The sequence below is a fragment of the Zingiber officinale genome, chromosome 7B (assembly GCF_018446385.1).
Source record: "Zingiber officinale cultivar Zhangliang chromosome 7B, Zo_v1.1, whole genome shotgun sequence".
Taxonomy (NCBI): Eukaryota; Viridiplantae; Streptophyta; class Magnoliopsida; order Zingiberales; family Zingiberaceae; genus Zingiber; species Zingiber officinale.
In genome coordinates this window covers 32,866,377-32,886,784 of record NC_055999.1, presented here as the reverse complement: position 1 = coordinate 32,886,784, position 20,408 = coordinate 32,866,377, and the positions used below count along the sequence as shown (strand labels likewise).

The window sequence follows — 20,408 nt, the reverse complement described above, 5'->3', positions numbered from 1 at the left end:
AGAACTCTCTTACGAGTGTCAAACATCAACATGCAACTCAACTAGGTCAACCTCGACCTAAGGTTGCACCGACAATCTTCCCAAGTCAAACATCAAAATACAGCTCGAGTCAAGTCACCTCGAGTCGGGTCAACCAGGTCAACCTTGACCTAAGGTTGCACCAACAATCTCCCCCTTTTTGATGTTTGACAAAACCCATAATCAAGTTAGGTTAACCCGATAACCTAACTTAGGTTTTCCAACCATCTTCCAATGTCCAATGTTCTTTCCTTGAACATACTCCGGACATTCTCCCCTTAGGTTAACCCGATAACCTAACTTGGGTTCTCCAATAATTCTCCCCCTTTTTGACACACATCAAAAAGAATTCCAATGTTCTTTTCTCGAACATTCCTTGACATTCTTCCCCTAGCTTAGGTTAACCCGATAACCTAACTTGGGTTCTCCAATAATTCTCCAATGAACACTCTCCCCTTTTTGACACACATCAAAAAGAAAAAGGAGGGTATCAAGGTCAAGAGTTTTTTCCTAATGAAAATCCCATACCTTTCATTGAAACTCTTAATTCCCCCCTTTATACTAAACTCAACAATCAACTTAGTGATAATCCCATATCACTAATCCTCAAAAGTCTTAAGGAGTAAAAACTCCCCCTAAAAGTCAACTCCCCCTTGACAATTAGGTAAAACTCCCCCTAAAGGTCAACTCCCCCTTTGACCATTGCACCAACAATGTCTTTGAGAGTTCCAAACCTTTATAAATCCAAAAACACCACTTCCATAACTGAAATTTCAGACAACAGCTGAAAAATCAGAGATTGGCACGCACTGATCGGTCCCTGGACCGATCAGAAACCCCCGGATCGGTCCCCAGACCGATCCACGCTTTCTGGTTATTCACTGATCGGTCACCAGACCGATCAGGACTTCCCTGGATCGGTCCGGTGACCGATCCATACTCTGAAATCAGAGATTTCTGATTTCCCTTCTCCGGAAATTCAGAAACTCCTAATAAATTCCAGAAAATTCCAAAAATCGTAAAATTTTGAGGATACATTCCTCATAACATATACTATCATGGAAAAATAGTTTTCTATGAAGATAACTTCCATTTTTCAATCTTGATACAAAGTTCAAAAACTTTGAAATAGTTCAAGTTTAACTCAACTTTGTATCACAATGTTCAATGATGAATGCTATCACTAGGAAAGCTTCATCAAGGTTTTTCAAATCAATTTTAAAATGCTTTTAAAACCATTTGAATTTAGGACCATAATCTTAGGGCTAAATGTACATGACTTGTACACAAGCTTTCCCTATGATCCTCCATTTCTTGAATTAGGCTCATCTAGGTACAAGAACTATGCACCTTGATCCTAATTCATGATCCTAATATCTCACACACATCTAAGGTGTATCAAACCACATTCAAGTCAATTTTATGTGAGATATGGGTTAAGGTCATCTTAGGCTAAGTTCTCATGCATTTTCTAAACTACACTTTGATCTCAATATCAAAATGTGTTTTTATCCTTAAATCAATTTCATTGATTCTTAATGCAAGAGATGATGACATGGCATGAAATAATATCATAAATGAAAACATGTGCCAATGTCATGATGTCATGGCATAAAGTTTGAAACTTAAATAAACATGACATATAAATAACCTAAGCATTATCATGACATTTCAAATGATCATAAATTAACTATGATGTCATGACATGGCATATGGCAAACAACCATGGTAAGTTAACACAAATAAAATACCTAGATTACCTATCTAAGTATCCTTAATCACTTAGCTAACTTAAATTCTAATCCTAGATTGCCCAAAGTGCTCCAAGAAAATGTCAAGACCCAAATTGGCATTTCTTGATTTCTTGTTTGATTTATACCATTTAAAAATTCTACAAGAGTAGCACTTCTAAATTAAGGCCCAGATTGCCTTGATTACCTAAGAGAATATCAAAATCCCAATTTGATATTTCTCTAGGTTTTTCCAAATTGTGTCAATTTAAAGTAAGATTAATATATTCTCACTTTGGCACACTTTACTCTTCCAAGGAGTGAATGATAAAGATTATTCCATTCCATTTTCAAAGGTTCCCAAAAACCTTGAAAATGCTCCTTGAGTGTCAATTCCCTCAAAGTTGGGTTAACTACCCTTCTTATTGGAGTTGACACTCTCTAACCCATTTATGGGGTAGAGAAGATACTCCTAGGAACCCAATACCTATTTGAGCTCATTGGGTTCACTAAATATTCACTAGGGATGACTTCCCTAGCAACCCTCCTAATGACCCTCTTAGGCTTTGAAGCCTTGGTCATTTGGGCCTCATCAAGGTCAACTATAGGGGTGACTCCCCTTGTAACCTTGGTAATGGTCTTCCTAGCCCTAGGTTTTGTTCCATAATCGAATGGAACATTATGATAAGTGGGCTTGACCACTTGGGACTTTGGTTTGTGACCCAAACCTTTCTTGTCCTTGGACTTTGGTTTTTGACCCTTAGAGCCTAGAGATGACTTCTCCAAATTCTTAAGAGCATTTTCCAAAGTATCAAGTCTTGACCTCAAGACTTGATTTTCCTTCTCTAATACCTCAATTTTTGATTTATCACTCTTCCTTGAGGTATTCCTAGGCATATGTCTAGTTGATTTGGGATTCCTACCTAGGTTATCCTTAGCCTTAGATGGGTTGATCCTAGGGTTAGCCTTTCTAGAATTATCCTTATCTAGACTCACATGTTTAGCTCCTAAGCACATGTATTGATTCCTAAGGTTATCATGCTTGTCATTATCGACAAGTGCAATAAAATTCCTAGCATGCATTTTATTAGAATTGCAAAAAATGAACCTTAGAGGTTACCTTAGAGTTTGCCTTAGCTCCCCCTATCGATGTGCCCGGTCTCTTGCCCTTGTGAGGTTGCCTCCCCCTCGGACAATGGCTCCTATAGTGTCCCCTTTGCTTGCATTGGAAGCACACGATGTGCTCCTTGCCCTTGCGTTTCGGGACTCCGGCTTCCTTGACCTTTGGCGCCGGTGGAGTCTTTCTTACCCTCTTTGGACACTTACTCTTGTAATGTCCATGTTCCCTACACTCAAAACACATTATGTGTAATTTGCTTGAAATCACAGTGTTTGAGTTACCTAGGGTTGTGGATGGAGATGAGCTTTCTTCTTCAACCCTTCCGGAGGTGGAAACTTCTTCTTCTTGCTCCGAACTTGAGCAAGAGGAACTCTCCTCCTCTTCTTCCTTGGATGTTGAGTAGCCCTCAACTCCCAATTCGCTCCCTCCATGATGTGAGCTACTTGACTCACTAGGCTCCTCTTCATGGCTTGAAGTGGAGCTCTCCTCATGGTACTTGGCCAAGTTATCCCACAACTCCTTGGCATTGTTGTATTTACCTATCTTACACAAAATATTAGTAGGTAATGAAAATTCAATTGTTTTCGTTACCTCTTCGTTGATTTCGGATTTGTGAATTTGTTCTCCGGTCCACTCCTTCTTCTCAAGAGGTTTTCCTTCCCTATCCACCGGAGGAGAAAAGCCTTCTTGTACACAAAACCAATTCATTATGTAAGTCATAAGAAAGTACTTCATCCTTACCTTCCAATACGCGAAGTCGCCGCATTCGTAGAAGGGTGGAATGGTGACATCTTCTCCGAGTAGATCCATCCTCTAGCTCGTGCTCCCCAGGTGTTAATCCGATGAAGAGCAAACCTTGCTCTGATACCACTTGTTAGGATCTCTTCGTACGGCTAGAGAGGGGGGGTGTGAATAGCCGACCCCAATTGCTCGCGTTTCTTTCTACAAACTAGGGTTAGCGCAGCGGAAATAAAAACAAGAAACGAAAACAAGAAGATCAAACCTCAACGCGTCGATGTAACGAGGTTCGGAGATGAAACTCCTACTCCTCGGCGTGCCCGTAAGGTGGACGAAGCCTATCAATCCGTCGGTGGATGAGTCCCCGGAGAACCGGCTAATATATATACTCCTTCTGGGTGGAGAAACCTCACCACAATCTTTGTAACAGCAATAAGGAGTACAAGAAGAACAAGAAAACAAGAACAACAGGAATGTAAAGACACTTGCTTGCCTCTTGTTGTCGATTGGAAACCAGGTGAAGCAGCAGCTTCTAGGATCCAAACTCGGCTAGAAAACCAGCAGGAAACTCACGCAGAGCTTCAACACAATGAGAGCTCAGCAAAGCCCAAATCACAGTCTCGTGAGAAAGAGAGTTGTTGTCTTTTTCGTCTCCTGTAGAGGTCTTATACCTGCACCTGCGAAGAAGACACAGAAGACACAGAATCTAGCCGTTGTGTCGCAACGGCTAGTGTGTGGACCGATCAGGCATCACCCTGATCGGTCTGGGGCTGGTCTGATCGGTCGTGGGGACCGATCAGGCTCTATGCTGATCGGTCCCCAGACCGATCAGAATAGAGCACAGAGAGTTGCCCAACTCTCTGTGCGTACCCTGATCGGTCCCGTGGACCGATCAGGCTTCCTGCTGATCGGTCATGGGGACCGATCAGGCCCCAGTCTGATCGGTCCCCGGACCGATCCCACCTCTCTGTACGAGAGGTGGCTGTGTCTCTGCTCAACTCTTCTGATCGGTCTCCAGACCGATCAGATGTCTTACAGAACCCTTCTGTTTGTTATCTGATCGGTCACCAGATCGATCAGATACACAAACGTATCGCTGGATCGGTCTGCAGACCGATCCAGAGCTTGGTTTTTGCCCAAACCAAGTCCCAAGTCTCCCAAACCAACATCCGGTCAACCTTGACCTGTTGGTACATCATGCTTAGCATCCGGTCAATCCCTTGACCTGCTAAGACTCTCCACCAAGTGTCCGGTCAATCCCTTTGACCCACTTGGACTTTTCTCTACACCAGATGTCCGATCATCCCTGATCCATCTGGATTTTCCCTTGCCTGGCTTCACTCACCAGGACTTTCACCTGGCTTCACTCACCAGGATTTCCACCTGGCTTCACTCACCAGGATTTCCACACTGCCTAACATCCCAGTTAGGACTTTCTCACTGCCTGGCTTCACTCACCAGGACTTTCCAACTGCCTAACATCCCAGTTAGGACTTTCCCACTGCCTGGCTTCACTCACCAGGACTTTCCCCGTGCCAAGCTCCCTGCTTAGACTTCTCCAGTGCCAAGTCTCCATACTTGGACTTTTCGCGTGCCAAGTCTCCATACTTGGACTTTTCAGGTCAACCAGGTCAACCTTGACCTAAGGTTGCACCTACAATCTCCCAACCATCTATTCTTGTCTCACATCAAGAATAGAACTCTCTTACGAGTGTCAAACATCAACATGCAACTCAACTAGGTCAACCTCGACCTAAGGTTGCACCGACAATCTTCCCAAGTCAAACATCAAAATACAGCTCGAGTCAAGTCACCTCGAGTCGGGTCAACCAGGTCAACCTTGACCTAAGGTTGCACCAACACCTTCCTGTACTACCCGGGTAGGGACTTACCATTCGGTGATCCCTATTACCATATCACCTTAGATGACATCTATTTGCATTTTTTGGGGGAGGAGAGACCATTTAGCCTGACTGAGTTCAGGTTAACTCTTCTTAGAGTTCAGGACTATATCATGTACAGAGTCCGACAGCATGCAACTTGCCTATCACATCTCAAGACGTCTCGAAGATGTGACCATCCCACTCATTCTTTCTGTATGCTCTTAGTCAGCTCTTAGATATAGACATTGCCTTGCATATGTTCTATAACATCATTCATGCATCCAGTACAGTCACGTCTGGAGTGGTCCATATGCCCTATTGTCATATCTTGATCCAGATTTTCTCCACCTCTAGGATAGATACAACCATAGGGACACTCATCCCACTTACCATATACGATGAGTTAGGGCAGCGGAGTCTTCGATTAGTCGGTATAGAGGTCATTGCCGAGGGGATTCTGGCCTGGAATGAACGACCGTCGCCAGTCGCTGCTCCCATCGCTCCAGAGGCCGAGGATGCACCAGGCGAGGGAGAGGAGTGGCCTGACTTCTTAGCAGAGGAGTTTTTTGCAGATCCTTCCACCTCTGCCGGGCCCTCCACGTCAGCCGGGCCTTCGACTTCGGCATCACTCTTCATCGAGGACAGACTAGCCCGTCTTGAGGTTCAGTCCATTGAGACTCGATGCGCTGTTTAAGAGAGCCATCGCTTCCTCCGATCTCTACAATTCGAGATAGCAGCAGGGTTCGCCTCTCTCCGAGGCGAGATATGTCGCCAGGGACAGCCTCAGCCTGCACCTGAGCAGCCCAATGCACCACCTCCAACTGATAACCCTCCAGCTGATGATCCTGCTCTATGACACTATCATTTGATGTATCTTGGATAGAGACCTATATTGTCTAGTTTGACTATATTGGTGCTTAGTTGAACTCTACTTATTTATGCTTATTAGTGTTTTTTTTTTGTTAAATTCTACTCTTAGAAAACAAATAGGAATATGTTGGGTAGATAGGTATTGATTTTCAAATAAGTTTACTACCTTTACTCTTAAAATGTTTTACTTGTTTTCAAAATCTGCTTCTAAATTCTAGGCAAAATTTTGTTTTCAAAATCCCAATTTTACTAGTTTTTAAAAATTTGGACTTAGCCTAGGCTCTACCTTAGAAATCAGGCTCCCCTAGAATTCAGCCAGAGCATCTCACAAACACCTAGGCTTACCTTGATTGTGCTTGAAAAACATAGAATGGTGTGAGATGCGTAGGGTACATCCTGGACTCAAGAATGCTTATATCTGTGCATCGATATGAGTCTGGGCGTTAAATACCTAATACACAGAAATCAAGTCAAGTCATCAAGCCCTAGTCAAATCTAACTGGATCTATTGACTTAACTTGACTAACCAAGTGAAAGTTATTGTCCTCTAGACAATCAGCTAGTAGCTAGATGGTTAGACATGTGGCCAAGAAGTTAAGTATTTGATTCTTTTAGGGTTACTCAACTTGCACATTAGGGCTCTGATACCTTACTAAAATAACTTAGTTAACTTACAATCAAATTAACTCAGCTCATGCTTGGACATTAAGGCTTAACCTTATCTTGCTCCTCCTTGGTCGTTAAGTATTTTGGAATTAATTGGAATTTAACTTAAATATTTTTCAAACCTTCTTAATATCTTTTTCAAAATTTGTTGAAAATTTAGTAAAGTTTATTTCATTCTTTTCAAACTATTATTTAAAACTTGTTCAAAATTAAAAGAATATCTATATAATAGAGTTTGAAAATTTATTTTTCTCCAAAGATTTCAACTAAGCTTCAAATTTAGCTAAAGTTATTTTTCAAAGTAAACTTTTTACTAGCTCTTTAAACTTAGTTGAAAGATAATTATTTCTTTAAACATTTAGCTAAGAGTTTTACATTGAATATTAACTATAAAATTTCTTTAAATATCTTTTTCTTTAAAGCTAAGTGTTTTCTTTAAAAGCTTAAGTTTTCAAAATTTTGGCTAACCAGAATTGTTTTTGCACTTAAACTATTTTTACTTAGCTAAGTCCTTCCTACAAAATTTTAAAAAGCCAAGTGTTTTAAATGTTATTTTTTGGCCTTCAACATTCTTACCAAGTTTTTCCATAAAGTTTTTTTATATATGGCAAAGGGGGAGAGTAGGACAAAAAAAATTCAAAATTCAAACTAAGGATAAGAGTTCTCTTATTAACGAGGAGCCTTAACTTTGAAATTTTTTTGTAAAATTCTTTAGCTTGTACTTAACTTGTTTCTTAAGTATGCTTACGTTCATACTTAAAATTCCTATTTAAAAGCATGCTTATGTTTAGTTATGCATTATGTTTTACTTAACTTTGAATTTGAGTTGACATAATCAAAAAGGGGGAGATTGTTGGTGCGGGAAGCATCAGACGATCGAACCCAAGTTTTGATAATGGCAAAGGTTCAAAGTCAAGTCGTCTTGTGATCTAACAAGTTCATGGAGCTTGTAGAAAAGTCCTAAGTGGTAGTTAGGCAAAAGTCCTAGCTGCGGTTAGGCAGGTGGAAAACCTTAGGGGGTGGTAACCCTATGCCATAGGGGGTGGTAACCCTATGCGGAAAGTCTTGGTGGGTCGAGAGGTTCAAGCAAAAGTCCTGGGAGGGGGGGGTAACCCTAGGTGGAAAGTCCTGCTGTCGCGAACCAGGTGAAAGACTGGACGGGCCGGGAAGCGGAAGTCCAGCAGAAAGTCCGGAAGCTTCGAATGCTAAGCAAAAGTCCAATCGATCTGGATGATCGCACTAACAATAGGTAAATCTCCTGAGAGGAGTAGGTGAGGACGCGCTCCCAGTAGAGGGAACAGTAGGCGTCGGGTCGACCTAGGGTTTCCAGTTGAAAATCCGAAGTCAGACCCGGACAGTCCAATGATTGACGATTATAACACTTATAATATGTCTGTGCTAACTTTGTTTTGTAGGGTTTTTGTGTTTGGGACTAACACATTTTGCAGGAACAAAGAAGTACACTTGACCTCAGATGAACAATGTCCGAGGCGCCTCCATGGGGCTTGGAGGTGCCTCGGGTGCTAGCCGAAGCCAGCTGTCCAGAGGCGCCTCGGAGGAAGCTGAAGGCGCCTTGGACAAGGCATTGGAGGCGCCTTGGAGCAGCTTGGAGGTGCCTTCAATGGGATAAGGTGCGACCAGATCAGAGCTCATCCACGCGTGCGACTCGGCGGCCTGGAGGCGCCTCGGACAGGCTTGGAGGCGCCTTCAGCACTGTTTAAAAGGGGGTTCGAGGCAGAGGCTCAGAACATAAATTCTAAATTAATCTTTCATCGACCTACTGCCTACGTGACGACCTTGAAGTGCTATTTCAAGTTCCCGACGACCCGGAGCTCCGATATTGTTTGATTCTGTCGTCGGTATAAGTTTTCTTTAATTACTGCACTTATTGTAACTTGCATTTGTACAAACTCTTTGCGTGATATAGTTGTTGCCCACAGTAAGCGATCAGCGATCACAGGTCTTGGAGTAAGAGTCGCCACAGGCTCCGAACCAAGTAAATGACCTATGTCTTCTGTGTTTGTGTGATTCTTTCTATTTATTCAGCTGCTTTATTACTCGAACGATTTACGATTCCAAAATGTGAAATAGCCACGAGCGTTATTCATCCGCCCCCTCTAGCGCTTCTCGATCCAACAGTTCATCAACTGTTAGATTGCTTGAATTTTTGCATATTGTGCTGAATTGGAATTCAGATCAGTGGCTGTGACTTCTGAAATTCCTAATTGGATGGGTACGGAATTGTCCAATTTGTATCACAATCAGTTCAAAATTCAATTTAACCATGTTGTCAACTGAATTCAGAGAATTCTGACATGTTTCAGAATTCTACAATTGATATATAAGATGTAGCAGAATTGCAAGTGATGTGAAATTATTTGTGCAAATATTTCTTTTACAAACTTCAGGACAGTAAAAGATCAAGTGGAGCACTTGGTTTTCATTCCTTAAATGAGAATTTCTAAAATTCTATATCTTTGGCAGCTATAATGATATGTGTTCCTGCAGGATTTAAATTTGAGTTGAGAAATGGTCTAGAGATGTAGAATTAGAAAGCAGTGGCTAAAAGAGTATCATGTTTTTGGGTTCATGATGTGTTTAATTGTCCGAGATGGACAACAATTTATGTGTGGGGGAGTATAATGTTTGGGAAGCAGTTAAAATTCTTTTAAGTGAAAAATTCTGAAATTTCTGTGGGATAAGCTGAAATCTGTAAAAAAACAGTGAAACATGCAATTTCAAAGTGTTGGAGCTGTACCAATTTGATTTTTCTAATCTGAGACTAATGGAGTTCAAGTTTACATTGATTGAATACTAAATGAAATAATCTAGAGGAATTATAGAACAAAGCTTGAGCTGTGGATTTCAGAATCAGAATTTCAGAAACAGAATTCAGAATCTGTGGGTTTTAATTCTGAGATGAAGTCCTTGATTGTGGATTTTGAGAATTTTCTAAGAATAAATGAAGGGTACGCTTAAGAGTCTGATGGTAGATATTTTGGAAATAAATTCCAGATTCATTCAATTCTGAATTTGGAAGAACAGATGTAGAGGGCTGAAATGCTGAAACTATTAAAGTGCAGCTGCTGTTGGAATTTACTAGTGTTCCTCAGCTCTGTTTTCATTTATGAATTTTGTGCTGTTAATGTAGAAGTTGCACTTTAGTTCATTAAGGCTTCTAAACCACAGAAGACAGAAACAGAGAACAGAATTTGCAGTAGAAAAGGAAGAAACAATGGCTAGAAGATTCCTTTAAAGTTGATTCCTTTGTCCGAGTTTCTGATCAATGGCATTTCAAGTGGAATTCTGTTAAGGGTGATTTAAGATTATTTTAGTCTCCAAATGCTGAATTGAAGTGCAAAAATAGTGAAGAAGAAAGAAAAAAATAGTGGCAAAACAAAAGAGTATCAAATGTGGAGATAGAGTATCAAGATTCTATGTTAGCCATCAAATTGAAGGGGAGGTTAGGTTGGTCTTTTGAATTGATAAAAACAAATGGTATTCATCTCTTTACACATCAAATGGTCAACTCATCAAGTATATTCCTCCAATACTCTCATCTTCTTACTTTCTTCACTAAATTCTTTTCTTTTGCCTGTTTCATTCACTTTCATTGTTCTTCTTGATTCCATTTCGATTCTTGTTTATAAAATCATTTTGATTCATGTATGCTATGCTCTATAGTGGTGGAGAATTAGAAAATAAGCAAGCTTATGGTAGTGAAATGTTGTGAGTTGCATTGAGTGAGCTCCACATATATGCATGTTTGAGTGTGAGAGCTAGAATAGGTAAATACCTTGTGAGTTTGCAACTTGTATAATTTTTCAATTGGATTGAAACTACCATACCTACTGATTATTGTTTGGATTGTATTCATGATTGTTTGTGATCTTTAGATGGTCTTAGTTAAATTCTTTTTACTATCTTTTAGGTATTGCTAGGAAATTTTTCATGGAGATGATTTTTAGTTTTCTTTACTTGCATGGGACGTTCAAGACTAAGTGTGGGGGATTTGATAACCATGATTTTACTGTATTATTTTGATTCATATATGCATGGTTTAATGTTGATTTCATAGGTTTAAATCATGGTTATATCAAATTTTATGCATTGTATAGATTTTGGACCTAATTACAAATTATCTTATTTTTGGTGTTATTTGATGCTAATATTTGATTATTATTTTGTAGGAATCAAAGGATCTTGGATTTGGATCTATTCGAACTGAATTTGTGCTCGAATCGGAGTTTAAACGAGAAGATCAAGCTACGGAGCATTAAGGACCGTTCATCGAAGATTGGAAAGATCTGAACCATCCAGTGAAGATCTGGTTGATTCGACCTAAGAGAGAGTAGATCTAGATTGAGATAAGTACCTTCGGATCGGATTTTAGGTGACTTTCCACCGTTGATCAAGCTCCAAATCGATTTCAGTCGTCCGTTTAGATCTAGATCAGATTCAAAAGAGAAGCTACAGTACCTTTGTGGCTTCGTCGACTCCTCCGTGCAATCTTGCGTCGCGCGAGCGCCACCGGTGGTTTCCGACCCCATTCCTTCTCCGACCAACTCTTCCGGCGACATCTTCATTATAGAGTTTCACGGCAGCTGATTCCGATCATCTGGAGCCGTCGGCGGGCGTTCCCTCCGGCGGAATTCTTCTCTCGGCAAGCCTCTGTTTTCGCCAGATTTGGAGGTGTTCTTCCAAATCTGAGCTCCGATTTCCATCAGCAACGTTCGGAGGTGGTCCGCCGACGTTCTTGAGCTTCATCCGACAGCAAACCATCACCCGCATCTTCATCCCAGATTCAGAGAGCTCTGGGTAGAAGAAATCCATATTTTCGGCACTTGAGTGGGTTTAGGGTTGTTCTATCTCGCCGGAGGTGGTCCGCCGGCATTGTTGAGCATACCTTGAATTTAGAAGTAGCTTAGATGCTTCATTGAGGACCGGAGTTGAGTGTTCTCGACTTCGGCACTCTTGTGTGACGGCAAAAGTGTGTTACTTGTATAGATTGGTTGTGAGTTGGTTCGGTTAGGGTTTATTTTTCTTTGTTACTGTTTTGTAGATAGAACAGATTTATTTTAGTTTTTGTTATATTCTTATCACTGCAATTTAGCATTTCTTTATCATGTTTAGTAGTTATAATTTCATTGATGCAATTTAGTTAAGTTTTATTTGATGCTTGGTTAATTGTTTAGTGTTTAAGTTCTAATTTAGGGTTTACATCTTGCTTTAGATTAGATTTAATTGAGTATCGTCATTTCATACTTAGTTTAAGTGTGTTGATGGTTTAATTATGACGTAGGGTAATAATGCGTTATGGTTTGATCATTGGTACCTAGTTAGGTTTCGCTATTGCTTTAGATTAATTTCTTTATTGCCGTGCTTCACTTTTGTTAGACTTAGATTCAATTTTAAACCCCCATTTATTTGTCAAAACCCCAAAAATAGGAATAAAACACAATCCTAGATTACATCCTACCGTTGGTTCCTCAGGAGATCGATCCTGGGCTCATTACTACAACATGATTGTGTAGATAAGGGGTTCAATGGAATATACCTTTTCTTCTAGGGCCGCCAAGCTTTTGGGTTGTGCCCTAGAGTCTTCGTCGAGCCTTCTCCTTCTGGTCCGGCACAGTGGTGGTGCCATCTTTCCTCTTGTGTCGTGCCCTAGATTTGGCCCCACAGTCGCCCGATCGTCGAAGTGTGATCCACTGCAGAGCTCTCCAGGGTTTGCCACTGTGCCCTAGCATGGTCGTTGATTCTGCCTTTTCCTCTCTGGTCATGGTGATCTTGGAGGTAGGTACACTTCCTAGTGGTGATTTGGGGTATCTGATCTCTGTATTGTGTTGATTTGGGTGCTTGTTTGGTTGGGAGGCAGTGGGTGCAGTGGATGCAGGTCGCCTCTGTCGTCAACAGGGGATAGCTGTCATTGCCAGATCCGTGAGAAGCATAGGCGTGTGAAGCAGGAGAGGTAATGGAAACTATTTTGTTGCTGGAATTGTAGGTTTTCATATTTACTCTTCCTTAGTTCAGTTGCTTACTTGTTTCTAGTAGCAATCAATTCCCCGTGTTTTAGCACAAATCACGACTGTGAATTGAGGTGAGGATAGGAATTTGATACGTTTTGTAGTTAGATGATTATGTGTAAATGGAATTAGGTTTGGATTATTAATCTAATGGTTGATTGTGAATTAGGTAACAAACCCTAATTGATCGTAAAAATTTTGTTTAGATAGGATGAATGGCGATGTGATTAGGGTTTTACCCTAAATTAGTCGTAGAGATTTTATTTAGCTATACATTGAATTTTAGCTAAATAAAAATGTATATATTGGTGACGCAGGACTTTGATTCGAGACAGTATCTCGACGTGGGGTCTATTTTGGAGACGATCTTCATTTGAGGCGGGTACACTGACTTAGTCTGTGGAGCTAGTCGTCAACCCGATGAGCAATTCTGGTGGCGTTCCCGGTTCGGTCTGGGTAGGGTCGGGATGGGGCGTTACAGATGCTATCAGAGCGACCTTGCGACCGTGAGTGCGCCTGTGGTAGGAGCACCCAGGACACCACCTAGCGAGGGAGATTTTGGGATTTGTTTGTGGTATGATTCGTGATTACACAACGAGGGCGTTGTGTCTTTAAGTAGGGGTGATTGTAATACCCCGGTTTTGAAATTCTGGTTAAATATGACTTAAAAAGTTAGATGGTACTATCCATATTATCAAGGTGTACCTTCCTTTTCGGAAGCCCAAACTTAAGAACTCCAAGGTTAAGCGTGCTTGGCTTGGAGAAATCTGAGGATGGGTGACCTCCTGGGAAGTTTTCCAGGGTGCGTGCGAGTGAAGACAAAGCATACTGAAAGGACCTACGGTTGTCTATGGAGTTAGTCGTCAACCTGATGGGTAATTCTGGTGGCGTTCCCGGTTCGGTCTAGATGGGGTCGGGCCAGGGCGTTACATCCAAAAAAAAAATTTTATTTATAAAGTTGTTTTACTTTTATTTATATTTGTATCTTTGTTTCGTTATGTGTTGCTTTGTAAAAATAGAAAAGGAGAAGATTTAATGGTGATAGTTTGCTAGGATTAAGTCTTAGATGTAGCAATTTTGGGAGATTGTGAATCAAATAAATCGATCATGTCTTTGATATAGTGCATCAACACATTATATATTTTTGTCAACAATGTTTGATGGTCTCAAAGAGCTCCAATTTTTTTTTAAAAAAAAAGAAACATGAATGAACACTTTTTACTGATGCAATTTGGAACAAATGTAAATTCTCTAGGGTCATTAAATATTTTTGGCCAAAAGTATTTAATAATCCTAAAGATCTTACAAAAATTTAGAAAAAATAGACAAATTCAAGGGACCGCTAGTAGTCTAACAAATATCAATTTGATAAAAATCAGAGATCTTTAGGGAGCATCAAGTACTTATGGGTAAAACTACTTGATGAAATAACCAAGCCTTCGACTCCCTGCCTCTCTTTGGTTGTATTTGGGCAAACAAACACTACTTCAACGCCAACCCTGTGGAGGGTAGAGGAACATTTTGAAAAACAAATTTATATATCCTTGGGTAAATATTAAAGTAGGACATGCCTGTTAATTATTTTGTAAAATTGGATGTTCTCTTTAATAAAGTCTTATCTCTAAAAAGACTTTAAAAGCTCAAATAGAAAAATAAAACCACAGTGAGAGTTAGAAGACTATGAGAAATACAACTATTAATTTATTTTAAAAATTATATAGGTGTAAGTTCATCTAGTTGATTTGTCTAAAAATGGTAGGCCATCTTTTAAGGATTTAATAATAAAAGTGGTAACACAATATTAATTCAACTTGTCTATCAAATTGTATATTACAGTGATCAATATAGAGTAATACAAAATGATTGGTAAGTTAATAGGCTGATGAATTAGAGGTAACTAATAAATTTTTTTATTGGACAAATGATAATTTGAGTTTGATTAAAATATTTTAAATTTCATATTTGAATAGAGATGCTCTTTAGGGAAAAAAAACAAAATGTAGAATATCCATTGTAAGAAGAAGGAAAAAAAAAATCCAAATGTAACTTTAAAAATTTTGTTATTTACGGAGGCCAATCACACACAATAATTATTAAGCGGAATAAACTAGTTAACATGTTAAAATGTAGCAATGGTAATCCCGGAAGGTTCCATTCAGACGGACCTTTCAATGAATATATAGTTGTCTGCAATCGGGGCCCTTTTGTGAAACGTGTAAAAAAACAGATGATACATGACAAAATAAGACCTTGTCAATAACCATACACGTTTGTGAAAATAAAAAAATAGAAAGGATATTTCAATCATCAAAGAAAACACTAGAATGGCTATATAATCTAGAAAAATCTTCTCCATACATGCCTATTTTGGGAACTGAAGGGGGGCATACATCTCAAAAATCAGGTATCTTGCTAGTGTTCTTTCAAACACGACTTCAAAGTATTCTGTTAAGTACATCTTTTCACTAACTCTGATCCTTGCATGAAAGATTGAGCAAATTCATGGAGAGACAACAAACTCCAATATTCCAACTGGTACTTTTTCCACTTCATGCAGTCAAATATATGATCTTTTAAAAAATTTGTATTGGTTACCATCTGATTGTTCTTTGTTTTTTAGGATCTTCCTTCACAATGCGTAGACCTTTTGCTTGCCGAGATGACTTTGAATAAGCTGATCGACAGGAAGAAAGCTGCTGAAAGAGAGACGGCTCAATTGCTATCTGAACTATGCATGGCCAATGATAAAGCAAAAGAGTTGGCTTTCCAGATCGAGGAAGCTAAGGCCAGAGCGATGGCCTGTCAACGAGAGCTTTCGCTGACTTCTCCTCCGGGTACTGATGATGTCCCACAGATTCTAAGAGAAGTGGATGGTGTCAAACAGAAAATCAGCAGTCTCAAACTTGACATGGCTTCAGCTTCAGTGCAAAGAGAGAGAGCACAAATACAGATTCAACTTATAGACAGCGAGTGCAAATCGTATTCAGATTACAGCGAAGGGTTGAGAAGGGAGATAGAAGCAACGAACATAGAAAAAGAATTCGTTGATTTAGATAGAAGTGAGGTTGAGAGAGAGATCGAACAAATCAAAGCTAGCCATGATACAGAAGCTGCAAATTTCAGTGAAAGAATGGAAAAAACCAAGTCCAGAATTGTACAACTCCAGAAAGAGATTAGCGCGGCAAAGAAGATGCAGAAAGAGCTAGCGATAATTGTTTCAGATGTCAATGCCTTGCAGCATGAGATGGAGTTCCTTAGATCAATGGAGAAAAGCTCTGAAAAGATTCGTTATGTTAAGAATGAGCAAGAGGTACTGGTCGATCTGTCTAGTTTACAGGCGTTGAGAACCGAACTGGCGGCAGCAAAGGAAGAGCTTTCCGGCCTTAAAGAAGAAGGATTCAGGATCATGGATGCGATGGACGTGGCGAGGAAAGAAATGATGCAAATTGCTGAGGAAAAGGGAAAATGCAACAGGGCAGTGAAGGAATCTGAATCAAAACTAGAGATTCTCGACACCAAGCTACACAAAGTCATGTCCAAGATGGAATTTGCATCGAAGGCCGAGAGGAGAGCTGATGCCATCGTCTCCTCCCTTTCGGCCGCACTCCGCCAGCTGCACTCCGATATAGAAGCGGCAAAGAGAGAAACAGAACTGGTGCGCGAAGAGACAAAACCGGTAAGAGTTCAAACCGAGAAGACCAGGTCGAAGACTGCGTCAGTGGAGGAAAGGTTCGGTGAGGCAATGGAGGAGCTCAAGCATGTGACGGCTTCAGAAACCATTGCGCTGGAGGAATTGCAAGCAGTCACGGAGAGCACCATGACGGAGAGGGCGATTTCGGCTCTGTGGAGCGACACTATAACCATCTCAAAATTCGAGTACTACTATTTGACTAAGCAGGGTAAGGCGGCGCAAGAGGTTGCGGAGAAGAAGGTGGCGGCGGCGTTGGCATGGAAGGAGGCTCTCGAAGTGAAGGCGAAGGCGAAGGCGAAGGCGAAGGCGAAGGAGGAGGAGAAGAAGAGAGCGAAAGCAGAGGACGAGCTCAAGGGAAGGTGGGCAATTGTGACGGTGGATCAGAAGAGAGGGACGACAAAACCAAAAAAGAGCGGCTTGGATTGTAACTGTAAGCAGGTGCCGGAGGAGGAAGAGTACGTGACCCGATCGTCGCATAACATGAAGCTTGCCATAGCGATGCCGAGAAGGTCGCTTAACGTGAGCGGCATGACCGGGAGGATCAGCTGCCGGAGACCGTCGAGTTCCCAGAAAAAGCAACCGAGCTTCACGGATACGACTACGAAGACCGTGGATTCTATGAAGAAGAAGGGAAAGATAATGGAGAAGGTAGTTAGGCTCCTCAACCGTCGCAGGGGCCGTCAGAACATCAAGGAAGCAGTCTTCCCTCCTGCGACGAAACTGCCTGTCGTGCTACCTTTCAACTGTGCTACTGCTTGAAGTTCTCAATTCCAAGCGGCTCAACTGTGTATTGTCATCTCCTTTCCACCAAAACTAAAATAACGATCGATATAATTCGCGGTATAAAAACCTTTCGTACGTTTTAATATCATCTCCTTGGTCCAATGTCTGTTGAGTAGATCCTTACGTGAGCGGAGGGTCGATCTAGGACTACAAATGAAATCGAATCGGCTCGCGAGTTTTTCGAGTCAATTCGAAAAATATTCAATTCGTATTCGAATTTATCGAATTCGGACCAAACTCGAATATGATCGAACTTTTTTTCGAGCCGAACTCGAGTTCAAATTATATTGTTCGAGCCGCTCGCGAGACGTTCACGAGCCTTAATATTTATTAATATAAGTTAAATATATATTAAATAAATAAATTTCGAACCTTTCGAACATATTTTCGAGTAATAATTCTAATAGTTCACGAACATGTTCGAATATTTCGAGCCGAATTCGAACGTGAACCCTAATTCGAATCGAACTCGAACCAAACATTTTAAATTTTTCAAGCTTCTAATCGAGCTCGAACTCAAATATACCTATTTCGAGCCGAATTCAAATCTTAAATTTTACAATATATTCAACTCGATTGAATCCATTTACGCTCCTAAATGATCAATATGTTTCAGTGTAGTGAGCACTCACGTAATCATCAGTAATATCCAGTGACGTAGGCACATTTCTAACAATTGACCCACTTATTTTTTTAAAAAAAAATTATTAGAGTTTGTGTTTCGTTAAAAAATATATTAAATTATAAGGCATCTGCAATCTTATTTTTCTATATCAGGAAAAAAATGTGTTAAATATTACAGGAGGAATCACCTAGCAATAAGAGAAGTTTTGTTTTCTCCACGTCAAACAACTTTGATGATGCAATTTTTTTTTCCAGGCAGCCAGCAATGCACACATTTCCACATTTGTTCATATTCCTTTCTCATTGACGTTGAAGGGTTAACAACCCAATAAAACTTCCAATATATATATATATATATATACTAAATACTGTAACACAATTATAGAGATAAAATCTTAAAAAAAATATGTTAAAAAATATAACTCAATTAAGAAGCATCAACCTTAAAATAAAATATTAAAAAGTTATTTTAATTAATTTTTTAATTCAAAATTTTAAAAAATAATAAATAATAGTAAAAAAATAACAGACATATCTATTATTATTTTTTGATTTTGAATTTAAAAAAATCAATATTTTCTTATATAAATTCTTAATCCATGAATATATCCCCTAAATATATTACAATTCTCAATAAATACTTAAATTTATTTTATTTTTAATTTTTCTTTTTAGTAAATATTATAATCAAATTGGGAAGCCTTAAATCTTAAAAAAACTTATAAATTATAACCCAATTAGTAAGCATGAAAAATAAAATCTTATTATTTTTTTAATTCAAAATTTTAAAAAATAATTAAAAAAAACGAAGCAAAGCTGATATCCTACGCGACGCGCATAGTCGCATACTGTGTGCACCGCGCAGGAGATCATATTCGTGTGTGTGTATATATATATATATGAAAAATATTAACCTATATATTCTTTCGGTGTGTACTTCTGGATAATTTTTATAGGTCTGAGCATCCTAATGTACTTTGGGCATCCCGAGTCAACTCTCGTAAGTCTTGACACCCGAGTGTACCCTTGGGCATCCCAATTTAGTGTATGTGGTGCACCCGAATGCCCAGACCTATGAAAGTTGTCTAGGAGTATACACTGAACGAATCCACAAGCTATATATATATACTTTCGAGTGCCCCTCACAAGTCCGGGCAGCTAGGTGCACCCTCGGGCGTCCCGATTTAGTGCCCTGGGTGCACCCGAGTACCCACACCTATGAAGATCGTTTATTAGAGTGGACCGAACGGATGTGCATAACCCCCTTTCTTTCGTATTTTATCATTTCTCTGTGTTTACTTTGTTCTCTAAGCTTTATATACCAAATATTGCCAAGGTACTTGCAAGGCTTACTAACTAGAATGTTAAATCACTCTCTACTTCGCTAGGCCTTAATTGAGAGAATTATTGGTGCAATTATAATCAAGATAAAAAGTTTTAATTATTAATAATTATTTTAGTTTAGATTAATATATTAGATCTCACTTGAATTATGGATGTGCAAGGTTGAGGACTGAATTCTTAGCAAGAAAAAGTCTATACAAGTCGGAAGACCGAATGCAATATAAGAAAGGAGTAAGAATTCTTGACGAAAAGAAGTCCATATAGGCCGGAAGACCAGATGCAGTGCAAAGAAAGATCAAGAAGGTCAAAAACCGGATTCTTGGCAAAAGGTGAAAACCTGAGTAGATCGCGAGATCAGATGCAAGGGTGGATAAAGACTCGGAATGAGGAAGCTCCAAGCAAAAAGTCCAAGAAACAGAAGGTTCATCTGCTATAAGGTAATTGGAATCAATTGGTATATTGAAAAGCGATATGTGCTTAAGGATTTAGGGATGAAAAACCCTAGTTTAGTGTCCACCAATAAATTGGTGAGTTATACCAATCGATTAGTGAACTAAAATCATAAACCATAAATCTAAACCTCATTTTAGGTTTTACAATACCAATTGATTTAGGTTTAGACAAGTATTGTATCAATAGATTATCACATTTCGCCAATCGATTGGTAAGCAATTCCAAGCACACATAAGCTTTCTAAATTGATTAACAGATCGATTGGACATTGCTAATTGATTGGTGAGAATAGAAGCTTGCCAAATCAATTTACCAATCAATTGAGCATTTCCAATCAATTGGCAGACATTTCTTGAGAGAACAAAAGCTTACCAAATTGATTGGCCGATCAATTGGTCATTGTCAATCGATTGGCATGCATTTCTCGAGAGAAAAAAAGTTTTCCTAATTAATTGACCAATC

The 20,408-nt window shown here is 39.7% G+C and overlaps 1 protein-coding gene across 2 annotated transcripts; it reads left to right on the top strand.

The window, feature by feature from the left end:
• Positions 1–15,357: 15,357 nt before the first annotated feature.
• LOC122005648 (protein PLASTID MOVEMENT IMPAIRED 2-like) lies at positions 15,358–17,627 on the top strand. Of its 2 annotated transcripts, XM_042560770.1 has the most exons (3): positions 15,358–15,455; positions 15,541–15,586; positions 15,672–17,627. In XM_042560770.1, the coding sequence occupies exons 2-3, from the start codon at positions 15,554–15,556 to the stop codon at positions 17,499–17,501; spliced, it is 1,863 nt and encodes a 620-aa protein (XP_042416704.1). In that variant the 5' UTR covers positions 15,358–15,455; positions 15,541–15,553; the 3' UTR covers positions 17,502–17,627. The 2 variants fall into 2 exon arrangements, with proteins under 2 accessions (XP_042416704.1, XP_042416705.1); XM_042560771.1 differs by having other exon boundaries at positions 15,446–15,586.
• Positions 17,628–20,408: the final 2,781 nt, after the last annotated feature.

What these genes read in the sequence shown, in the direction of transcription:
- LOC122005648 (XM_042560770.1), top strand. Translation starts at nt 15,554, where the DNA reads ATGGAGAGACAACAAACTCCAATATTCCAACTG. An exon ending in AAACTCCAATATTCCAACTG is followed by an intron (nt 15,587 to 15,671) that starts GTACTTTTTCCA and finishes TTTGTTTTTTAG; the next exon opens with GATCTTCCTTCACAATGCGT.